At 40.0% G+C, this 21,827-nt stretch overlaps 1 protein-coding gene across 2 annotated transcripts; it reads left to right on the top strand.

Annotated features, from left to right (window-relative positions):
- The first annotated feature begins 2,152 nt into the window (after window positions 1-2,152).
- cnstb (consortin, connexin sorting protein b) lies at window positions 2,153-19,913 on the top strand. Of its 2 annotated transcripts, none has more exons than XM_058614292.1 (11): window positions 2,153-2,373; window positions 5,153-5,675; window positions 7,216-7,325; window positions 9,277-9,307; window positions 11,065-11,151; window positions 11,250-11,370; window positions 12,067-12,088; window positions 12,190-12,226; window positions 12,880-13,154; window positions 18,513-18,657; window positions 18,787-19,913. In XM_058614292.1, the coding sequence occupies exons 2-11, from the start codon at window positions 5,579-5,581 to the stop codon at window positions 18,993-18,995; spliced, it is 1,134 nt and encodes a 377-aa protein (XP_058470275.1). In that variant the 5' UTR covers window positions 2,153-2,373; window positions 5,153-5,578; the 3' UTR covers window positions 18,996-19,913. The 2 variants fall into 2 exon arrangements, with proteins under 2 accessions (XP_058470275.1, XP_058470276.1); XM_058614293.1 differs by lacking the exon at window positions 2,153-2,373 and adding an exon at window positions 3,927-3,944.
- Window positions 19,914-21,827: the final 1,914 nt, after the last annotated feature.

Genomic DNA, 21,827 nt, shown 5'->3' with positions numbered 1-21,827 from the left:
AAATGAATACATACATACAATGGTCAAAAAAACTCTACAGCAACAATAATGAATAATAGATGCAATGAAAAAAAAAAAAAATACATTTCCTTAAAATGCACAAGACCCTAAAAACAACTACTGGTATATCTGTCTAATGTCAAATGTTAAACTCACCATCTATCTCATTACTTCCTGTTCCGGTTCCACTCCTACCATGATGATTATAGACCATTCTCATAGGTTACATCTGTGAGTCACTCATTTTCCCATTAGCTGTTATTATATAAGCTCAGTTTTGCCTTGCGGCACCAGATCAGCCGTCTAACTGAGAATGTCAAGAACTTGCAGTAACATCCTGAACCTGCTGCACCTGTTCTTCCTCCACCTGTGAGTTCCACGGGTAACTCACCTGCTCATCCATCTGCTACACCTCACCTGTCTAAGTCTCAGACTCAGTGCAGAACTGATATATATATAAGCACAGAATAATCTTAAACAGGAAGAGAGGAGAAGGCAGATTATGCCATTGTATTACTCACTCTTCCTGCCAACAGTGGTTTCAATGATGTAGCAAATGTTCATGCCTCTAGTCTGGTTTGTTAGAGCCATTAAAAAACCATCTACCACCACTACCAGATAACCTTGATGCATTAATGACCATATCCATTAAAACTGACCCTCAAAAAGGCATAAGAGGACCTGCTAAAACATCCTCTCAGTGTCAAAATGTCCTCAAAATGATGGCTTTGAACTCAAATTTGTCCCAACAACCTGATAAACATGTAGACAGACACACACGGAGGAGAAGAAAAATGAGGATCTGCAGTTCAGACATGTTTAAATACAGACATGATGAAAAAGAAGGGGATGGACAGATGATGATCATGGATGCTTTTGTGGATACTTTTCTCCTGGACAGGGAAGCAATTGGTTAGCAGATGCTTTCTCTCTCCCACACACACACACATTGTCTGTGAATATTTAACGTATACAATGTTTATTGTCGCCTTATCAGCCAGCTCCTCTCGTCATGTGATAATTCTCTGCTGCGACTCTAAAACAGACACACTTTCACTTTCAATCTCAAGTAAAAATCAACCAAATAGCTTCAATGCTACACACTGAGAAGAAGACCCAAGCGCAGACGCAGACATGATGCAAAGGCCAGTCTCTTCACTCAGTGAAAAAATGGTTGGCACCCAAGAGTCAAAAACACAATCTGAGAGACAAAAACATGCAAAAAAAAAAATCAGAGACAAAGAATATTGAAAACCTATTGAAAAGCTATCAAGGAACTGCATAAATTAAGTTGCAGGGATCAAATTAAACTGTATATCTACTAAAATATGTTGGGGAAAACAAGAAAGAGATGCAAACAATAAAGGGCCACAGGAAGTAAAACAATCTGAAATGAGAAAACACCAAATTGAACACCAAAATAAAACGGGTAATGGATGAACGAATAACTATAATCATCACGGTAACAGATTTAGAAGACACAATATTATATACAGTATATCTGTTACGGTGATTATTATAGTTATTGTCAAAATATAGTCAAAATAATTTTTGATTATTAAGTCGGAATATCAGACTTTGGACTTGAAATTTCTCTAAAAGTGTAGAATTTGGTAACAACTTTTTCATTCTTATTCAGACACCTTACAGAACTATCTTCATATAGTAGCTGTGAGGACTTTCATTATTTTTCACATTAAAAAATGTGCTTTCAAACTCGCTCTCAGTTACTGCATTGTCAGTGCTTTATTTTGAAAAGCGGATGTGAATGCCCTGAAATCAGAGCGAATACTTTTTTTTTACCGTAAAGGCTTTTGTAAGGAGGGCATTAAAATTCAGCGTCAAAAACATGCAGATTTGGATATAATAATAATAATAATCCTAACCGGCGTGAGTGTGAGGGTGAATCATGTTTGTCAGCTGACATTATGTGGCCTCTCTCCTTTGTAATCTCTTTGTAGTCTTCATCCTCACGCCGACGTCATATGACCGTTACATAACCGATGACCAAACAGCCAACACGGACAGTGTCGCACATTCGCCACCAGGTGGCAGCATCGGCCAAATCTTTTCGAGTGATTAAATAAATAAATAAATAAATAAATAAATAAATAAATGATCGCGACGTGCAGAAACATAGCAGTGCGTCTCGCGTTGAAAAACAAATATTCTCGGATTCAAGTGTAAACAAGGAAGAAGAGATAAATAGAGTGATAGACAGAGAGAGAGAGAGAGAGAGAGAGAGAGAGAGTGGGTACAGCTGCTGCTGCTGCTGCTGTAGAAGAGGAGGAGGAGGAGAAGGGAGAGAGAGAGAAAGAGAGAGAGACCCACTTCCACGCTGATGTTCAGGAGAGAAAACAGCATCCAGCAGCAGTGAGTACATCTCCGTTTGTTATGTCACGTTAACTTACATGAAGGAGGGATATCTGCTGTTTTTCTCAATCATAGAATGGAATTAAATCAACTGTACGACGGCTTTTATAAAAGGTGTCACTTCAAAAATAGGAAGTACTGGATGTAACGGCGAGGTTATCATATAGGATACCCGGAGGAAACGCTCACCTAAGTCGATAACCTACTTTAGACGCGTTGTCATGGTGACGCATTGTGTTTATTATATCAACACCACCACGGTTAGGTCAACAACACATGTTCTCACAAAACTCGCTTTAATCGGAAATATCAGAGAACATCAATTGTAGTTCGGAACCAAAACAAGCACAGAGCGCGAGATGCTGTGTGGCGCTCGAAGACGTCAGCTGCACGCGCCATCAGTGACTTTATCCCACGCGCACCCGGCCACCCACTGGTGTGATAACATCAAATACAAAAAATATACACAAGAAAAGTAAAATAAATAAATAAAGGTGATGTATGTGAAATATGCACAACAGCGGCCAACAGCGTTTAAAATGGTCACTGCAATCCCATTGACATCAAACTAATCACTTCAAACATTGCATTACATTGAGTTTGTTGCCAGATTTGCAAAAATAATGTAAATAAGACGCTGCACGTTGACTCACTGTCTTTACTCTGCCATGTTGGCAGGAAATAGCTTCTGAAAAACGGAAGAGTCAGCAGTAAATCACAGAACTCAACACAGACTGCATATGTTGGACCCTGAGAATGCACCATGTGTTTTTCAAATGTATGGAAACAGTCACTGCAGTATTCAGTATTCTGACATGTCTCACTTTCTGATAAACTGTTTCTAATCCTAATACAGAGAACGCTTACACACCCCAATAAAAGCATGTAATTTAATGATAATAAAAAAACCACACATTTACGATGATTAGCTTAAGTGATCACTATCTGTTGCCTGTGGATTCCCATCGCTCTGTCTTCTATGTTCTCTTTTAATGTCAGTGATCCAACTCTGCTGTCTCACGATTTTTTAGTGATGTAGTTAAAATTCTCCACTGTTTATTGGTCTCTGACTGTTGTGATCCTTAATATTTTAGAATATTATATTTTAGAAAAATAATAATATTATTATTATTTAATAACACAGACTTGAAATCACTATTTCAAGTCTGTGTATATTGACTGCCTTCATAAAGATTGATAGCTGCATAAAAGCAAGAAAAAGTCGTAAGGCTTCCCATTGGAAAATGGGCAGCAGTGATGATAAAAACTGTATTGTGTAGGCTTAAAATATATTATTGCTATTCTCTAAAAGGCTGTTTGTTGATGCCTCTGTAGTTTCTCACATTATCAATCACATTCACTGCGTCATTCCTCATTTCATGCTACACATCCCTCCTTATGAGTCAGTCCCTGTTCACATGTGTCGGTGTCACATTCCATATTGTAATAATTGTGAATATTCACATGACTACTCACATGCACAGTTCTTCACACAGATTACAAGCCCTCAGAGCACTCACTGCGCATGAAAACACAAGTTTCACCAGGCAGAAATGCAGCTTCTACAGCAGGTCAGAGTCTCCATTTATGACCTCTATATGGCCCAGTTGTGCACATCTGGTGAGCTCAGAACAGATGCACACATACTATGTTAACAAAACTGGTAATTACCTACAGCAGGGGTCATCAGTTAAAATCCTGAGAGGTCCCAACAGAGACAAATTCCAATTTCCATAACTTCTTAATATCTAACAATTGTTTAAATCCAATATACTGTTGTGTATATTTAAATATGTGCATCAACATCTGTGCGTGGTCAATAATTGACTTTCAAATCAAAGTATAATGGAATAATATTTTGACATTTGAATTAGGGCTGAAACAATTACCAAATTAATCGATTACTAAATGAATCGTCAACTATCGACGATTCATTGGTTTTCTGATTTTTCAGCTTCGTAAATGTGAATATTTTCTGATTTCTTTGCTCCACGAAACAAAGAAATCATTAAAAAGTTTTGGACAAAAACGAGACATTTGAGAACATTATTCTTTCCAGGTTTGAGAAACGCTTATTTGTATTTTCTGACATTTTATGGACCAAAAGATTACTCGATTAATGGAGAAAACAATCGACAGATTAATCGATTATGAAAATAATTGTTAGTTGCAGCCCTAATTTGAATACAAAAATAAAATAGAAGCCACAAAACAAAAGATAAAACAAACTACAAATCACAGGAGCCGCAATATTTATTAAAGCCAAAATGTGTGCCAAAAATATTATTTGAGATTATTTATTGTCTTGATCTATATACATCTTTTTCTACAGACTGAAGAGAACAGCTTTGTTTCTTACAGATCTGCACAAATACCACACAGTAATCATATTTTTCAAATGAAAATGAAAACATTTCCATTTCCTCTGATATCGTGAATCGTATCGCAATCCCAACTCCTTTCAAAACAATCGCAATTAGATATTTATTGAAAATCGTTCAGTCGCAGTGTTGTGTGTCTGTTCTGTTACATACTGAATGATAACATATTGCTGTTTTCAGCCAAGGAGTTATTCAGAATGGAGCACTCTGCCATGCCTCAGTGGGCAGTCATGGTTTGGACACAAAGACGTCCCTTTCAGTCAGTGGAATAATTACCGTCTCCTCCAGCAGCAGTGCTGCTTCTCTTTAGCTTCTTTCTCTCCATGTCAGAACAGTCTGAATGCATGAAGCCTACATATAATGTTCGCTTTCTAAAATGTACCATCTTTTTCTGACAGCTTGGCTGTGTCAGGGAAAGGAAGCGACGCTGCCAGAGAGAAGAGACCAGCAAAAATAAACTGCTGAAAAGTCAGCGAGAACTGTGGGGGACTTCATGCTCCCTAACCCGGCCTTCATAAACCCTGATGGACATTTCTGATCCCTGTCTTAGTGGCCACCCAGGAGAGAGATTATATCACATGCTCCTTGAGGGGTGATCACAAACCCACACTCTCTGAGACTCGAGTGGTAGAGACGCCCCCTGGAAAACTTCCCTGGAGCTTTGAGAGCAACACAAACGTTCCTAATTTGTACGACTCACTCAAAGGAAGTATTTAATAAAGGAAGTAGTTCATGTTTTAGCGAGGACCCACAAAAGAGACCCAGCCACGGCTCAGTGCAGGGTCTCAGACAAACTGTCAGGGAAGATTGATTTGGACGAGAAGATGGAGGTGATGGGGAACAAGAGCACCAGCTTGTCACAAGGTCCAGATACTGGACCTACTCACAGAGAAGACGGGGCTTTACTTGATAACACCACAGGTAAGGGAATTCTGTTTTTATATTATAATATATAGTAGGACCGCTGTGAGCACATCTGCTCTGCTGCTGTATACACTCAAGCGCTCCCTCAGTCAGGGCTGATAGTATTGCTTGACAGAGCCTCTTTTCAGATGAAGGACACAGCATACACATAGTGTTTGTTCATGAAGATCGATCACAGGCAGAATAATATCATCAAAAACAACAGAAAACAAATCACTAGAAATTACTCACTGCAGCTTTAAATGACCCCTGAGCGCCTTGATTAGACTCTGAGACACAGTAGAACAGATAACACACATTATCCTGCAGATAAGTGACTGAAAGCATTTTCAAAACAACAATAAGCTCATCATCCATCTGTGGAGCAGTGTCTCCCTCAAACTGCTGCACCTGAACAAACAGACTGAGATGATCGGGATGATATTGAGCTGTAAGGAAGCCATGGTTCCCTCAGATGGGTACGATGTACTCGACCGTTGGAGCTGATAAGCCACGTTATATAAGAGCAACACTTGTGTTGCAGTTACGTCACAGCAGTTGCAAACACATTGTGACCGCAGAAAAAAAGACACGGTTGAAGTCAAAAGCACAAGATCCGAAAATTCTGGAAAAAAACAAACCACCAATTTTACGAATTAACAGAAGTTATTAAAGAAGCACAGTGTGATCTGCCATGTTTCAAGTTGTGTATTGAACAACATCCACCATAGATGATGTCGGGTGGTGGCACGGTGTAAAGTGGGAGAAAAATAAGTGCCAGGACTCCCCTTATACCTATCTGTCCATATTACTAAATCATTAAACACTAAATTATGACATTTATCAGTAAATATAAGATATTTGATGTTTGCAGCGTCTATTTATTTAAATATTTAGTCCAAATTGAAGTCACTAAAAACTGTCCTTATATTACAGATTTTGCCAGCTTTCACACAGGCCATTTTATTTAGTGTCCTTTTATCACGCTGTCAGAAGTCAGTGAATATAACATTATTAACACTTCAGATAGATATTGTCCTTGTGTAACAATAAAAATAAAAACTCCAGGCACTAGACTCAAGAACAGGTGAATAGTGCTGACATCTCATGAGAAGTGCTGGTACTCAAATGAGTAAAATACACAAGTGTGGGTCCTTCATATCGGACGGAACCGGCCCACTTCAAGCACTCTGTGGTTCCACTTTACTGGTGTGAACATGGGCTTAAGGGGAGTCGTGCTGGTGTGAAAGCACATTACTGTGTTTGCTTGCAGTCAGTTGGTTGCTGAATGCTATTTCACCCCACAAAATCTTCCACAGTGTTCCTTTAATATCAGCTGGAGTCTTTGTAAAGCATGTTGAAGTGTTTTCCTGTGATATTTGTGATATTTTCATATCAAAAGTGTACATTTCCATCCGATTTCTTATGTCAGCCATTGACAAATGAAGCACAGCTAAAGCCACTACAAACGTGTCGTATGCCAGTGCTTAAAAATAACCCTACTAGAACATCTCAGGTGTATTTCATTGAAGTGTTTGTTTGTGCTGTGCGTTTCCAGGAAGTGTTTCCAGAGACGGACCTCTGGGCCTCAGCCCGGAGCTGCTGGCCTCGCTGCAGTCCCTCGGAGAAAACAGCGACTACACACTGCTGCCACACTCCCTGCACCAGGTGTGTTTGCACACGCGTGCGTCCATGGAGCCAAGAGAGAATACAGTGTCTCTGTAGACATGCTCACATGACTGAATGCTAGCTCAGATAAACATATTCACATGTCAAATGTATATAAAAGTAGTGATTTACATGAGAGTCTGAGGTCTGGATGTGCGTGTACACATGGCTGAAGGAGACATCAGCAGTAGCTACTGACGTCTTTCATGACTGCTTTCCTATGTCGTTCCTTATGTTTGTTCCTTATGTGGAGTTGAGGGGATTTAAACCAGCGACCCACTGCTCCTTTGTTCATCCCCGGCTGCCTCAGACCATAATTGCAGCGTTCAAACAGACGTTCTAATTAGCGGTGTGATAAATATGGTGTGGTTGGGTCTGCGTGTTTAGCTGAGAAGGATCAGAGCAGAAATATCATTTGTTTGACGCAGCTCTGTGTGCGACACTGAGACACAATGATGAATCTGTCTGGTGCATTCAGGAGCTTGTCTTTACTTTGCATTGCTGCCAGTTATTACGGAACCAAAGCAAAGCTGGTTTGCCTCAAATACTCAGAAAGGGAAAATGAGAGTTGAAGCAGCGTTTAACAAAAGCACTTAAATACATTTTTATTTTGGTTTCTGTTGGTGTGACTGATTGCCCACTCTAAAGATAACTATGTTCATCATACAGGCCCATTTTTAGCAGGATGTGGTCAGTGTCTTTCATACACTATCAGACATGTGAGTCCATACTTGGACATAGCAGCAAATACCTGCTGTACCGAATATGTCAGTATGTTCAAATCTATATGAGCCTGAATCTTTTTGAGCTGCTTGTAAATCATGATTATGATAATGCAGGCTTGATCTACAGTTGTAAGCATCATCAGTTAAAATGCACTGCACTCCAGACATTCTCTGCTGAGTGTGAAGATTGTGAGAATGCAGATGTCTGTTAAAGCTACGCCGGACATTCTTCTGCCAGCTCAGTCTTAAATCTCCATTCAATATCCGACTGAGCTCATGTGAGAACAAAGAGGAGACTCCGCAGTGAGTGAATGAGTGAGAGGCTTCACATCTGTATGTGACACGCCCTCGACTGGATGCTTCAAACATCCTCCTACTGTCCAAAATGCATCTCCCACTGCACACCACACATCTGCCACGTGTCCACGCCCAATTCTCCAGACACGATCGGAATCGGCATTATTGGCCAAGTATGAGTGAACGTACAAGAAATGTCTCCTACAGCAATCTTATGAGATCATGATAAAGTCAAAGACCAATCAAAGTATAGTGAGCTTAAGATGAAGGTCCATGCATTTATTTACTTTGGCTATTTTGAAGAATAAGTTAAAGATATTTGTTTTCTTTTTTCTTTTTGTGGGTGTTTGTTTATGCCATACACGGTGTGATGAACATAGAGAACATTCATGTTCATCTTCAGGCCAATTGCAGGATTTGATGCATATTCTGTACGTGACAGGACATCTAATATCTTGTGGTTTGTGACTGAGATGAAACAAGCAATTTGAATAAGGCAAATTCTGCAGCAGGATCTGTAACCTTTCCTCATATTTCACACTATTTATAGTTTTATCAAATCACGTAGCAGTGAGTGAGGGGGGAGGCACACACACACACACACACACACACACACACACAGAGACACATTAATCTGGACCATAAGTAGCAGCATGTGACGTTCATGTCTCAGGTCGTCTGCACGGATCTGCCTCACATGTGATTCTCGTCTTTGATGGAATTTGGTGAATTTCTAAGAAAAACCTCCACATTAAAACCTCATTAGTGTTTCATGAGACCATTTCCAGTGCTTTGATTCCTCCTGAGTTCCTTGAGATGTTTTACATGATTTAATTTAAGCCTCAGAATAACTGAATAACAGAAGAATCCTGCACATGAATTTGCATTCTATACCTCCTGTTTAATCAATGGATGTTGTGTTTTTTCAGATTGCAGAGGCCTACTCACTCCAAGAAGACTGTATCCTTTTTTGCACATACTGACCTAAGTTCTCTATTTCTAGGCACGGACACATAAGTCTCTCTCTCTCTTACACACACACACAAAAAGGTGCTTGTGTTTTCATTGGCTGAACAGGAGTTTAGCGCTAATATCAGTCTGATGAATGTTAAAGACCACACCAGTCAGCAATCTAGATGTAGCAATCACAATGTAAATACTGGATTACATTTCCATCGATGTATGGCTGACGTCAAAGTGCAAGAGTCTCTTTGTTGTGTTATCTTTCGGTCAGCCCCCCCCCACACACACACACACACTCCCCCTCACTGAGTTCTGTTCTTTTCTATGTGTCTTTGTCCCTGAGTTACTGGGTGTTCCCCGTACTTAGGGTGTGCAGTGGTAGTTTGTTCTGGTTGTGTTTGTGTTGTTCACCTGGCAACAGCTGTCGTCAGATCTCGCTGCACTCAGTGACAGAAAAAAAACCCACCCCCTGGATTTATGGAGGAGAAGGGTTTTGTGCGACAGGAAGAGAAACATCTGTATTCACACGAGAGAGCGACAGCTTTACATCATTCTCTATGTAAATTTGTTTTAACAGTAGAAATACATAATTAATTCCCCTTTCTAACTGTATGTGTATGTGGTGCACCAGCTTAAACTGGCAATGATAAGTTCTTATTTTATTTATCTTCACTAATGGGTTTTTTCCTTTATCCTTGATGGTATCTGAGGAGCGGAAATGTTTTTTCTTTTCTTTTTTTTATAGAATTACCCAGAAAAGCCTGATTTATCTGGGCTTTTGGACCACTTGGTCATATGAGACCCTATTTGCTTCACTGTGCTATGCATTTGTCCATTTTCTTTATCAATAATGTAAAAAGATGCATCCATGCTCCATGGTGAGTCACCAGACCCTTATGGGTCATAATAACCTTTTTGTATCATGTGAATCAAGTAATCTGAACGAGAATAACACTTCACTCCTCTCTGTTTACAGCCTTTGCTAATTCTGTCCCTTCCCTAGAGGCTTTAACCCATCACAGGGCAGTTCAGAGAGAGAGAGACACAGCATTCCTACTGGCTGCTCTGCCACAATCACTTAACATATAGAACACTTCACTCTAAAGATTGCGACACCAGCACTGGCAACAGCTTCCTACACTGCAAAGAAACAGAAAAAAAGTAGAGTTTCAGAGATGGAGGGTTTGTCTAGAGCCGCTCAGAGTCAGTGTGAGGACTGTGATCGTCAAACATTAGTATTTTATTAACCTACATATAAAACTCAACAATATTCTTCCAGTAATCCTGCCTACATAAGCTTTAAAGCTATAATATGTGACATATGGACTGTTTCACTATGGCCATTCTTTAATGACGTCATCCACTTTACCCTCAAGAGTGGCAGTGATAGATTTTCATCTGCAGTGATGGTGAAGACAGTTCCCATAATCCCACACTGCTTCACAATGTCGTCAAATGAGGTCTTCGGTTATTGTTTTGATAAAGATTCCCCTAGCAGCAACATTAACTATTGTGTATTTAAATTAAAAAAACATGTTTCATTGATTTAGTCGTCATGACAAATGGGTTCATGGACATTAAGTATAAACTGAAGTTTCTGTTTTTATAGTCAAGATCTTCTTTATTGTACATTCCTAGATGTAAAAAATGCATGTTTATTATTTATTTTCTTTGCCTTCACTGTCTTTGCTGCTGTAATAATGTAAATATCACTGAATGGACGCCAGTTTGTCCTTAACTAGTGTTGCTACCAGATCAGTGGGCCATTCAGTTCCTCCAGCTGGAGAAGCTCTACCATGAACGTCTGCTCTCCAACCTTGCTGCCCTACAGGAGAACTGGGGTACTGCATGTGTCTATATTCCCCCTCTATAAAAAAAACCTACATGCAATTCTGTGCAACCACAAGACAAACAGTGTGCTTTCTTTTCTTCTCACCAGAGAGTCGGTGGAGAGAGAAGAACCCTGACAACAGTGAGGTTCCTGAGGTTCCTGCTGAAACCGACACAGTCAGTGAGAACTACATCCAGGCCTTGATCCAGATCTGTCAGACACATCCCAGGTACACATTAACAATTTAAAAACACAATGATGTGTTTAACTTGATACAGACACATGGGAAAGACCATGGATTCACCCACAGCTGTTTTTATTTATGAGCAACCACAGAAACTCCTCCCAAGGGTGTGGTGAGAGTCAGCAGCAGACTTTTGGCTCTTTCCAGCATCTCTTTGTTATTAAAAATGTCCCCATGCCTCGACTCCTGGCCACAATGCAGGAGCTCAAAGAGCCAAAAGTCTCTCAAATTCCTCTCATACCGCTCACATTTTCTTACCTCTATCATGTCAGACATAGACCCTCTAACACCAGTTTTGCTTTACTGTACTTTCTTGTGGACTCGCTGAAGAGTCATAACCCGAGCTGGGACATTGATAATGTATGAAGGCGCACTATGGGGATTACTGGGGAAAAATCTACAGTTGTGACAGGATTGAAAAGGTTACTGCAGGACAGTGAGTTCCACCAGACACAAACAGACAGACTGCTGCAGATCTGTGACTCCGCCTGCATGTGATTGTAGCCGCAGGTCAGTTTGTGCAGGTGGATTCGATTTGGCTAAAGAAGAGATGAAAAGAGCCTGAAGAATAATTTGAGTGTTTTAAAAATATGTTGAATAACAGAGCAGTAATCTCCTTTGACCTCTCCTCTGCTGACTGTCTTTTTTCCTCTCTCTCTTTTTCTGTTGCGCATCCCTCAGACCAACCATCAGTGTGGAAAAGGTAAGACAAGGGAATCTTCTCTCTCTACATTGCTCATGAATCAGTTTCAGACTCTGTTTTTAAGAATAATTAATGCTGTCCTGTGTTTTTTGATACAACAGATGAAGAACCAGACACTGCAGTGCTGTCATAATGAAGGTAAACAAGTCATACTGTGTGTATGAATATAGACAATATAGCTCTGTGTCTCCAGGTCTGAAAAGAAGTCAATGAAGTTTAAGACATTTTCATTTTCCTAAGATGTTTCCTATGATCTCAGTCATTAGGTTCAGATTTTGGTCTCTTTAGGATCAAATGATTTTCAGGCAGAGCATGTTTTGGGGTGTGGAGACCATGTGATTGACAGCTAGATTTGTACAATAAATGCATGATCTTTCAAATGCTAAAAATAGTATGGTTGGTTAAAAAAAAAACAAAAACATTTAATTGACATTTTTTTCATGGCTGTGATTTGAGCTAAATGCTAACTGTGTGCAATAATGTGTCCACAATGAATGCTGATGCTAAGCTGGTGCCAAACAGCATGCTTACGTTAGCTAAACAGCAAAGACCAATTTCAGTTGATGAGTAATTAGTTTTGCAAGGTTCACCCAGACACCATTTGAACCATTCTGATCAATCTCTAAAACTTCTGTCACTGTAGCAAACAGTGAAGATGAAAGCAGATGTTTTGATGACTGAACATGACTTAACTTTGATGTTACCGCCATGAACATCAATCCAAAACAAGGTCAAATAATAATCAATAACCATTGTCCCACGTCTCTTCACTATTCTCGTCACCAATCCAGAAACATCACACCGAGATGTAGAACCAGAACAGAAGATGAACTCTGGATCAGAGACATCTTCTCTGCAGACGGGAGGTCAGGAGGGAGATGAAGAAGAGGTTGGAGAGGAAGAGAAAGAGGTTTTTGAGGAAGGACAGGAAGTAGAAGAAGAGGATGAGGAGGAGGGGACGTGTGCAGAGACACCAGAAGAGGAGGAGGAAGTGAAGGTGGAGTGGCCCTCAGGAGTCCCTCAGGCTTCAGATAAGGAGTTGGCCAAACTGTCCAACACGGAAGGGGTAGGAGTCCACTCTCTCACTCTTTCCTGCACATGTGGAGTGATTTTTAATAATAATAATAATGTTGCTAGTTATGTAATGTGTTTAGGACACGAGCTGAATGTGAAGGGCAAAAATCTTTTTGAAGCTCATACCCATCCGTCTTCCTGCCACCTGTCTTTTTTTCCATCCATCCATCATCACCAGCCCTTTGTTCCTTCTTTCCTTCCTCTCTTACTGATTTCTCCTGTTTTATACGGTCTTTACGTAACGTACACTTCTTTGTCTTTGCCGGGACACTCCCCCTGATCTCTGTGTTTCACTTGTTTATGTTCAAACCCCTCCACCTATGTGCACTGGGGTGGCTCCACATTTAGGATGTCTACTCTGCCAAATGTGTCCGAGCCAAGACATCATGTCCTGGTTCAGACTCTGGAGCTGGAGGGGCCTGTTTCTCTGTGAAATCAGAGCTGTTCCAAATAATCAGAACAAGCTGAATTTCCCGTTATGACGGGATCAGGTTCATGGCTGTTATGCAATCCAGTGGAGATTTGACGGGGTGAGCCATGGGTGGGACTCCTGTCTCTGTAAATATTGCGTCACATTTCATAAGTGTTTTGGAGTTTTTCCATCAGCACAATTACATTCTCTTCTCCCTGATTGTCTCATTACATGAAAACTACACAGAGTGGATTAAAAAGTCGAAACAATTTTAAAGAAAAAAAAAATCAATAATGCACAGAGCTGGACTGATTGCCTTTAAGTTATTTATTTAGAGCTACTGATGCATGGATATACACTGAGGCAATAAGTCGTATATGCATCAAACAAAAAAGAAACAGCAGCAGCAGACAGAGCTGAACTAAGAGGAGCATTTGAAGACACTGTGTTTAAAAACAGATAATACCAGCTGTCAGTCACACGGGTGTCGACTCATTATGTGAACTATCTATTTTTCTGAGATTGAGAACATTAACTCTTCAGAAATATGTTTACTGACAGTTTAAATGAAGTGACAATTAGAAGCTCATTTTCACACAGTTAATTTTTTTGCACTCAGCAGCGTCACCCCCTGGTGGCTGACTGCAACTTCCATCAAACTTTCTTTGCTTCACATTTCAAACAAGCACACTACATACATTTTTATATATAAGATGATATATAGATGATATATGATCTATGGGCAGAACCAATGCACCACCATACTCTAGGATCCCTTCTCTCATTTACAACCAGCTAAAAAAAGGTTCCCATTGCCAGTGAGTCACATTCAACATCACAAACGTGCTGTCGTCAACCGACATGCAACACACAACAGAAGAAAGCATCACAGAGCGCAGTGACGGTGTTATGATGGTTGAGCAGCAAAAGGTCACACTGCTAAAGGTGCAGTGCAGACTGGGATTAGACGGCATTCACCTGGGTGTCATGTTTACATCACTGCTAACTCAGAGTCTGCTGCAGAGTCATGTGACCCAGGAGTAAATGCTGATTGTGAGCCAGATGTTGGCAGGTGTTTGTGGGTTTGTCAGCGGTGGATGAGGAGCTTTAGAAGGATACAGCCATTGGTAGGTCTGCTATACTGAACTAAAATATCAAAGGCATGGCACAGTCCTTGTCTTTTTTTATCTTGCACACAACCTCAATTAATATCCGTGCAGCGATACCACTGTCACTAAAAGTTCACACTGTCCTCTGAAACGTCACGAGTGCACATACGCTGATACCTTTTTGCCTGCAGCAGCAACAGAAATGTCATATTTTTGTACTGAAGTGTGAGGACGTTCACAAGCAGTCGCGGCAAATCTGTGGATGAGATTTAGATCTAGAGGAAGACACACTCTCGTCCACTGTTGATAATGATGACAACGGTCGGCACGGATTCTGATATGACTGCTGTTGTTGGACCATGTCTTCATACTGAAGTGTCCACACAGCCATGAAATAAAACTAGATCTGAGTCACAGTTGAGAAAAATGAGATGAGTCACTTCAGCCTGGTAATGTGAATGTAGCCTGTGTGTTACAAAGCGGTTCAGTCACTTAGATCCACACATTTGTGGGTTTTAGTGAAATGTCCCAGTAGATTGCGGTGACATTTGCTGCACAGAGTCATGTTATACTCAGGATGATTAGTATTTACTCTGGTGATATTGACTTTCACACAGGGAGTGTGTCTGCTGCTGTGTTTTACACATGGTTTGCCTTTGACGACTGCCGTGACTAATGTTCTCTTAAATGCTCCTCAGTACTCGACTAAATGTCAGGATTCTTGGGGCGTCTGCCAGTTCTGAAAATATTTCATGAGGAAAGGCTTTGTTGGAAAAGTAAATAGATTCAGGGAACAACATAGAGTTTGTCTCAGGCTGCATGTTTTTGTCCGAACCCGACTGAGGCCAAGAGAATATTGTCTGAACCCGACACACACCCTGTATTTTTTGGCCGAGCCAGACACAGAATAAGCTGAAGCACTCTGTGATTGTCACACAGGTGGTTGTTAGCCTTTATTTATGGTTACAACAAATGACAAAACTTATCATTACCTTCCAGAGAAAACAAAAACCAGCCCCACGAACTCACGAGCAGAATACAATTTCAGACTCACCGTTAATGACAATCAGTATTTATTAACTCTTGTTAAACTGTTGTTATAATCCAACCACTGTGGTTTACAATCCTTTCATAAATCATAACCCTCAGTTCTAAACAGAAACACTAGTTCAATCACTCATCAGTTTCTACATATTATCACTGATTTTTACATGTTTTACATCTACTCAAATGTTTACTCCATATTTCCAATAAAGCAATTAAAAAACTCAATTTAAATCCACCCAATATTATTTTGTTTTGACAAAAATAACTAGAATGTTTGTCAATCATGTTTGATTCTGTAAAAATAAAGCTTTTCTAATTAGCAAAGGCTAGCTTCAATACATATTAAACAAGGTTCGTTAGCATTTAGCTCCAAGCACTACTTTGCTTTAACAAGAGGATTTATATGAATTATAATTCTTTACACCCACTGAAACACTGAACACTGAAACAACTGCATGTTGTAATTATTCCTGAATAATTTTATTTTTTATTATTTATTATATATAATAATAATAAATTATTATTTTTAAAAAACAACACGTTGAGATTAAAAATCTTTTTTTCCAAGACAAGCAGCAGCACAGTTACAAAGTACAACAAGGTTAGAGTCAGCACCCATACATACTATAAATAAGCAATTATCAGGATCACAATCGTCATCATAAACCCCCATAAATCAGAGAGAACATGTACGGACAGATGTGTCTGCTTCTAGGTCGTCCAGTAATCTTCTAAAAAACAACCAGTGAGAACAAGCCTTTAAATTTCAAATCTTTCACTCCAGGCAAACGGAGCAGCAAATGTCAAAGCCCTTTTCCACCAATTTAGTTCTGACCTTTGACAGACAGTGAGAGAATATCCTGGGAATGAAGGCGACAGGATCCCGAGCTCATCCAGAGCTCCCCTGACTGATAAATGTCAACACGTAAGGAGCGAGAATAGCTTTGTAAATAAATATCCGCTAATCTTTTAGTCTTTATGTGTAGACAATGAATTCCAACCAACACGCTCATATAAACCAACACCAACAGAATAAACCACACATTTCATCCTCATTCATACAGAAGGTACACACTCCACTTATAATCGAGCCAAGAGCAAAACTGTCAACAATTAATCCTATAAATCCTTTTTTATGAACTGCAAACACATCCACTTACAGCCAATGAACCATGTCAGGCTGCCCTTCAGTGCTTATATATATATATATATATATTCACCATAAACCAGAAAATGTGCCCCAAATGCTCCCAGAATCATCTGTGTAGTCTGAACCTAAACACTGATCTATGCATCTGTTCTCTGCTCACATTCACAAACATGACTTTCCCCTGACAGATTGTTTTACACATGCACATTTATTTATAATAAAAGAGATAAAAACAGCCGTCAGCAGTAACACATGACACATCGATGTTCCTCCTGTTCAGGTCCAGCATTAGTGTTGACCTCATTGCTTCACTGGATAATTGACCTATAAATGATTGCAGCAGATGACTCCATGGCTTCACTGTAGTCAGCATATGTCAATACTGTGTGTTACTGCACTGGTTTAGAGATTAGGATTTTCTTTTTAAATGGGGGGGGGGGGGAGTCTGCTGCTCTTTTGTTTAACAACAAACACAAGGCAGACAAAAGCCTCTTAGCTGAAAAACAGCATTTACATGCTGGGAATTCCAACCTGATTTTTACAAAAACTAATGTTGTCATTACGTTTTTCAATAAGCATGAGTAAATAAATGTTGTAGTGGTACATACTGTACAGGAAAACAATGTTTGAAGTCGTTGTTGTCTCATGCAGGAGCCGCATTTTCTGTCCAAACCCGACTGAGCCTGAGAGAATATCGACCAAAGCCGACAGTTAAAGCTGAAGCATACTCTGACTGTCACACAGGTGGTCGTTAGCCTTTATTTATGGTTATTTATGGTTACGGCAAATAACAAAGGTTAACTTTGCATCCAGGAGGAAGCTAATTCTTGCCCCATGAACACACACACACAGAGATAGTCTTATGAGTTATGAGCAGCACTTATATTAGTATAATACGATTTCAGACTCACCATTAGCAACAATCAATTCTTCTTCATTAACTCTTGTTAAACTGTAACCACTGATAACTGTTTATGTAATCGTATCACATATTTATTTAATGTGGACTGAAAGGATAACATCCACCGTGGACGCTTCAATATCCTGTGTGATGCGTTCACTGACCTGTCATAAATAATAAGTGCCGGTTCTAATCTAATCAGATTATACCTTTAATCACTTAGTGTTATTCTTTATATATCTATTTATTTAATGTTTATGCTTTTATGTCTTCATTAGACAGGACAGGGTCAGCTTGAAAAAGGGCTTAGATAGAAGGGGGAAGACACACAGCAGGGTACCATGGGTTGCAAAGGGTCCAAATGGGGTCCCAGCTCTACCAACTGAGCTCTCTGGCGCCCCCTACACTGTATTTTTAATACAGCATCATTTAAATTCAGCCTGATTCACTCAGTGTGATCAAACCCAGCCTGAGCCTGACGACTCTTTCTGGATTTGTGTCCTAACAAACCTGTCCCTGCTGCTCATGCACTGCTCCTCCACACTACTTAAATGTTAGATATAATCTATAACTTCTTATAGCACACATTCAGAATACAAATACAACACTCAGAGCGACTGTACTTTTCACACGTTTGAAAACATCTCCTCGTCTTCTCATCAGATGTTGGAGAAGATGAACAAGCTCCATCATTGAAACTCAATAAACTAACTCAACTAAATTGTCTGTAGATCTCCTCTCCTGATGGTCTGGTCTCAATTCTGAAGAGGAGGAGAGCGTCGCTGGATGGCCTGCCTCCCCCCAGCACCTCTGACATCAAACCCAACTCCACGCGCAAAGTTCGCTTCAGTGAACCAGACGACGGCATCGAGCAAGGTACACTTTCAGATGATCTCATTGTGACTAGAGGACTGATTTCAGGTGTGAGAGCACTTGTTTCCACAGTTCTGTTCTGACTTTATAAATAAGTGGATTTAACTCTGTGCTGTGTTTCTTACCTCACAGATGAGGTAGGTGGAGATTCCTGCCTGATCCTCCTGCTGCTGTGCCTGGTTACCGTGGTGATCAGCATAGGGGGCACCGCTCTCTACTGCACCCTGGTGGACACTTACTCCAACATTTGCACAGACTTCACCCAAAACGTGAACTTCTACGCCGTGAACGTGCAGAGGTTCTTCGAGGGCCTCGGTCACTGGCTGCCGCTGCGGACTTAACACACTTTCATCTGCTTTTCCATTTGCATTGAGCTGCAGTGGAGAGTGTGACAGAGACAGAGAGGATTAAGACTCTGCAGACGTGGCACCGTCAGGCACAGCTTTTATTTCTTATTCAACCACTGGACTTGTGTTTGAGCAGGAGAGCTCACATCCCATGGATCACTGAGTAAAGTGTCAGTAAACTGGTGCTCAAAGCAAAACCCAACAGTGAAAACTGTCCTCACCTCTGAACGTCTGAGCGTCTGTTCAGTCTGAACCACACAGATAACCAACACAGAGGGGCTCACACCTCTCAGCGACTGTACGTCTACATTTTAAAGCGGGTATTTTATCTTTGTCGTAGTGTTTTGTCTTGTACAGAGAGTAGCAGTCTTTAGCATCATTACTGAGTGTGAGTTTTAATTTAATCCCCCATCGTTGTCTGCTCTTTTGTACACCCACCTACAAATATTAATTAAACGATGAACAATTGTTTTTTTTAATCGCTCACTGCAATAAAAAGCAGGTGCATTAAGACGATTCTGGGGAATTTCCATTGTCACGAAAATTGTGAATGAGGAAAATGGTTGAAAGCCTAGTCATTTATTCTTAAGTGCCACAACGAGATACCTGTATGTTTACAGCTATGATTTTACAACATATTTATAAAATGATTGCAATAATATTAGTTCAGGATAAGTGTGACATGAACTTTAATTAGACGTTAATATAGTCCCGCCTCGAAAGTTCCATGCGAGTATAAGCACAAGGCTTAATTTGCTTTTGTTGATTTTGTTGTTTTTGTATCACTTAGTCCTAAAATCCATGTTTCCTGACACAAACACAGACACACACACACACACACACACACAAGCACGAAAGATTCCTGTAACATTTTGTTGAAAGAGAGAAAATAAAACTTTAGTGTCTCCTTTGCTCCTGTATTGATTTTTGTCTGTTACCTCTGTATTGTCTATGTTATACAAAACTTTATATGTTTCAATATTTATATTCAGTCGTGTCCACGCGGGAACACAAACTTACGTCGACATCTGCCCTCGTGGTGTCTTTCACCTTGTTTGAACTGAGGCATTGTTGGTGCTCACTTTTAAATGAAATGCTACCAATTTTATAATAAATGATTTGTGTTCCCCCTAATGTGTAGTATTGACATTTAGCCAGCAGATGTCGCTGTACACCTCAGTAAAAGAGTGCTGCAGTCACACTGCATGACGCATACACCAGGGACAGAGACACTTAAACTGTAGTGTATCATTGAGACACTGTTGTAAAACCTGTCTGTGTTTGTGTTTTATCTTAATCATGTCATAAGTGATGAGATAAAACATGTAAATGTACATGTATGTGTAATATTAGTGAAGTAAAGGTTTAGAAACACACCTGAACAGCTCAAAGCAGCGGGAAGCAATTAGCACAGCTGCGTCCGCAGGCGTGTGTAATGACGTCACAACAGTTCAGTTTGAGCTCAGCCAATCAGTGAGCACTTTATTTTGCTACTTTTTACAAACTCAAATTCAATTAAAATCCAATGACAGCATTACACACAATAGAGAATGTTATACATTCTTTTTCTGGCTTCTTTTTGTTCAATATATTGTTAGATTTCACTTTCAGAAAGCAAAGAAAAGATGATATACGTGCTATATTTATGAATATGGGATTTAGCAACCAAGAGTTCAGAGTCTAAAAACAACTGAGGAATATCTTTAGAGTTTCTTTTTGTTAAAAGATAAGATTTATTTTTTATTAATCCAACAATTTCAAGGGAATACAATTTTCTTTCCCAGCGACACATTGTAAATCTGCCGCTTCCTCAGCTAATTTGTGTTTAATCAATGACGTGTTGCCCTCAAAACTAATTAACAACATGCAGTAGCTCGTCTTTTTATATGAAGTCCTTAAAGGACGAGGTTTGGCCGCAAGCCACTACCTGTGGTCAGGGCCAAAGTCCAAACGAGTCAAACTATAAATAAGCAATTACAGTCAAAAACACTTTACTTTGAGTTATAATATTTTTATTGGCTACGTGTGGCTTGGCAGTAATACGGGATTTTCCCTGTGAAACTGACATAAATTCATTTTCACATGTGACCTACATTTCATAGTTTAATTCCAAAGTGGTTGATGGGAATATTATTCAACAATGAGACTTTTAAGTGTGTGGGATTTAGGGTTTATCTGGATTTAACTCTTCCCCATCCAAACATATTATAGTAACTTGGAAGTTTAACTTTCAAAGAAGGAATATTTTTGTTTTTACAAATGTAGAAATCCACATATAAAAGGTATTTATGACGTGTACTTTGGCATTGGTTAGTTATATTCTGTTTTTATGTATGAAACATCAAATGAGTGAACAGGATGGACAGAGCACATTAGAGGGACAGCTCAGGTTGAACGGTTTGGAGCTCAAGTGAGAGAGTCCAGGTTTAGATGGTTTGGTCACGTACAGAGGAGGGAAAGTGATTATATTGGACAAAGGAGGCTGAAGATGAAGGAAACGAGGAAGACCACAGAGAAGGTTCATGGATGTTGTGAAGGAGGACATGAAGACAGGACACAAGGGAGAGGACAAGATGGAGGCAGATGATCAATGCTTCAATGCGCTCTCTCTTTCAGGCAGGAAATAAATAACTGGTGATACATTATTGCCAGTAACTCAGTCCTGAATTTGAATCTGTGTCCCTGAGGAGAAGAGTCATGTGCGCAGGTTCAGTGTCATCACCTGAAGAAAGCACGACCCATGTTTCCCTGCTGCGTTACCTGTAACCAGGTCAGCCATTTCAGCAGCTGTCACTGTTTTGATCACAGCCAGAGACTCTATGGCCT

The sequence above is a fragment of the Solea solea genome, chromosome 17 (assembly GCF_958295425.1).
Source record: "Solea solea chromosome 17, fSolSol10.1, whole genome shotgun sequence".
NCBI classification, from domain to species: domain Eukaryota; kingdom Metazoa; phylum Chordata; class Actinopteri; order Pleuronectiformes; family Soleidae; genus Solea; species Solea solea.
This window is presented reverse-complemented; position numbering and strand designations above follow the sequence as displayed.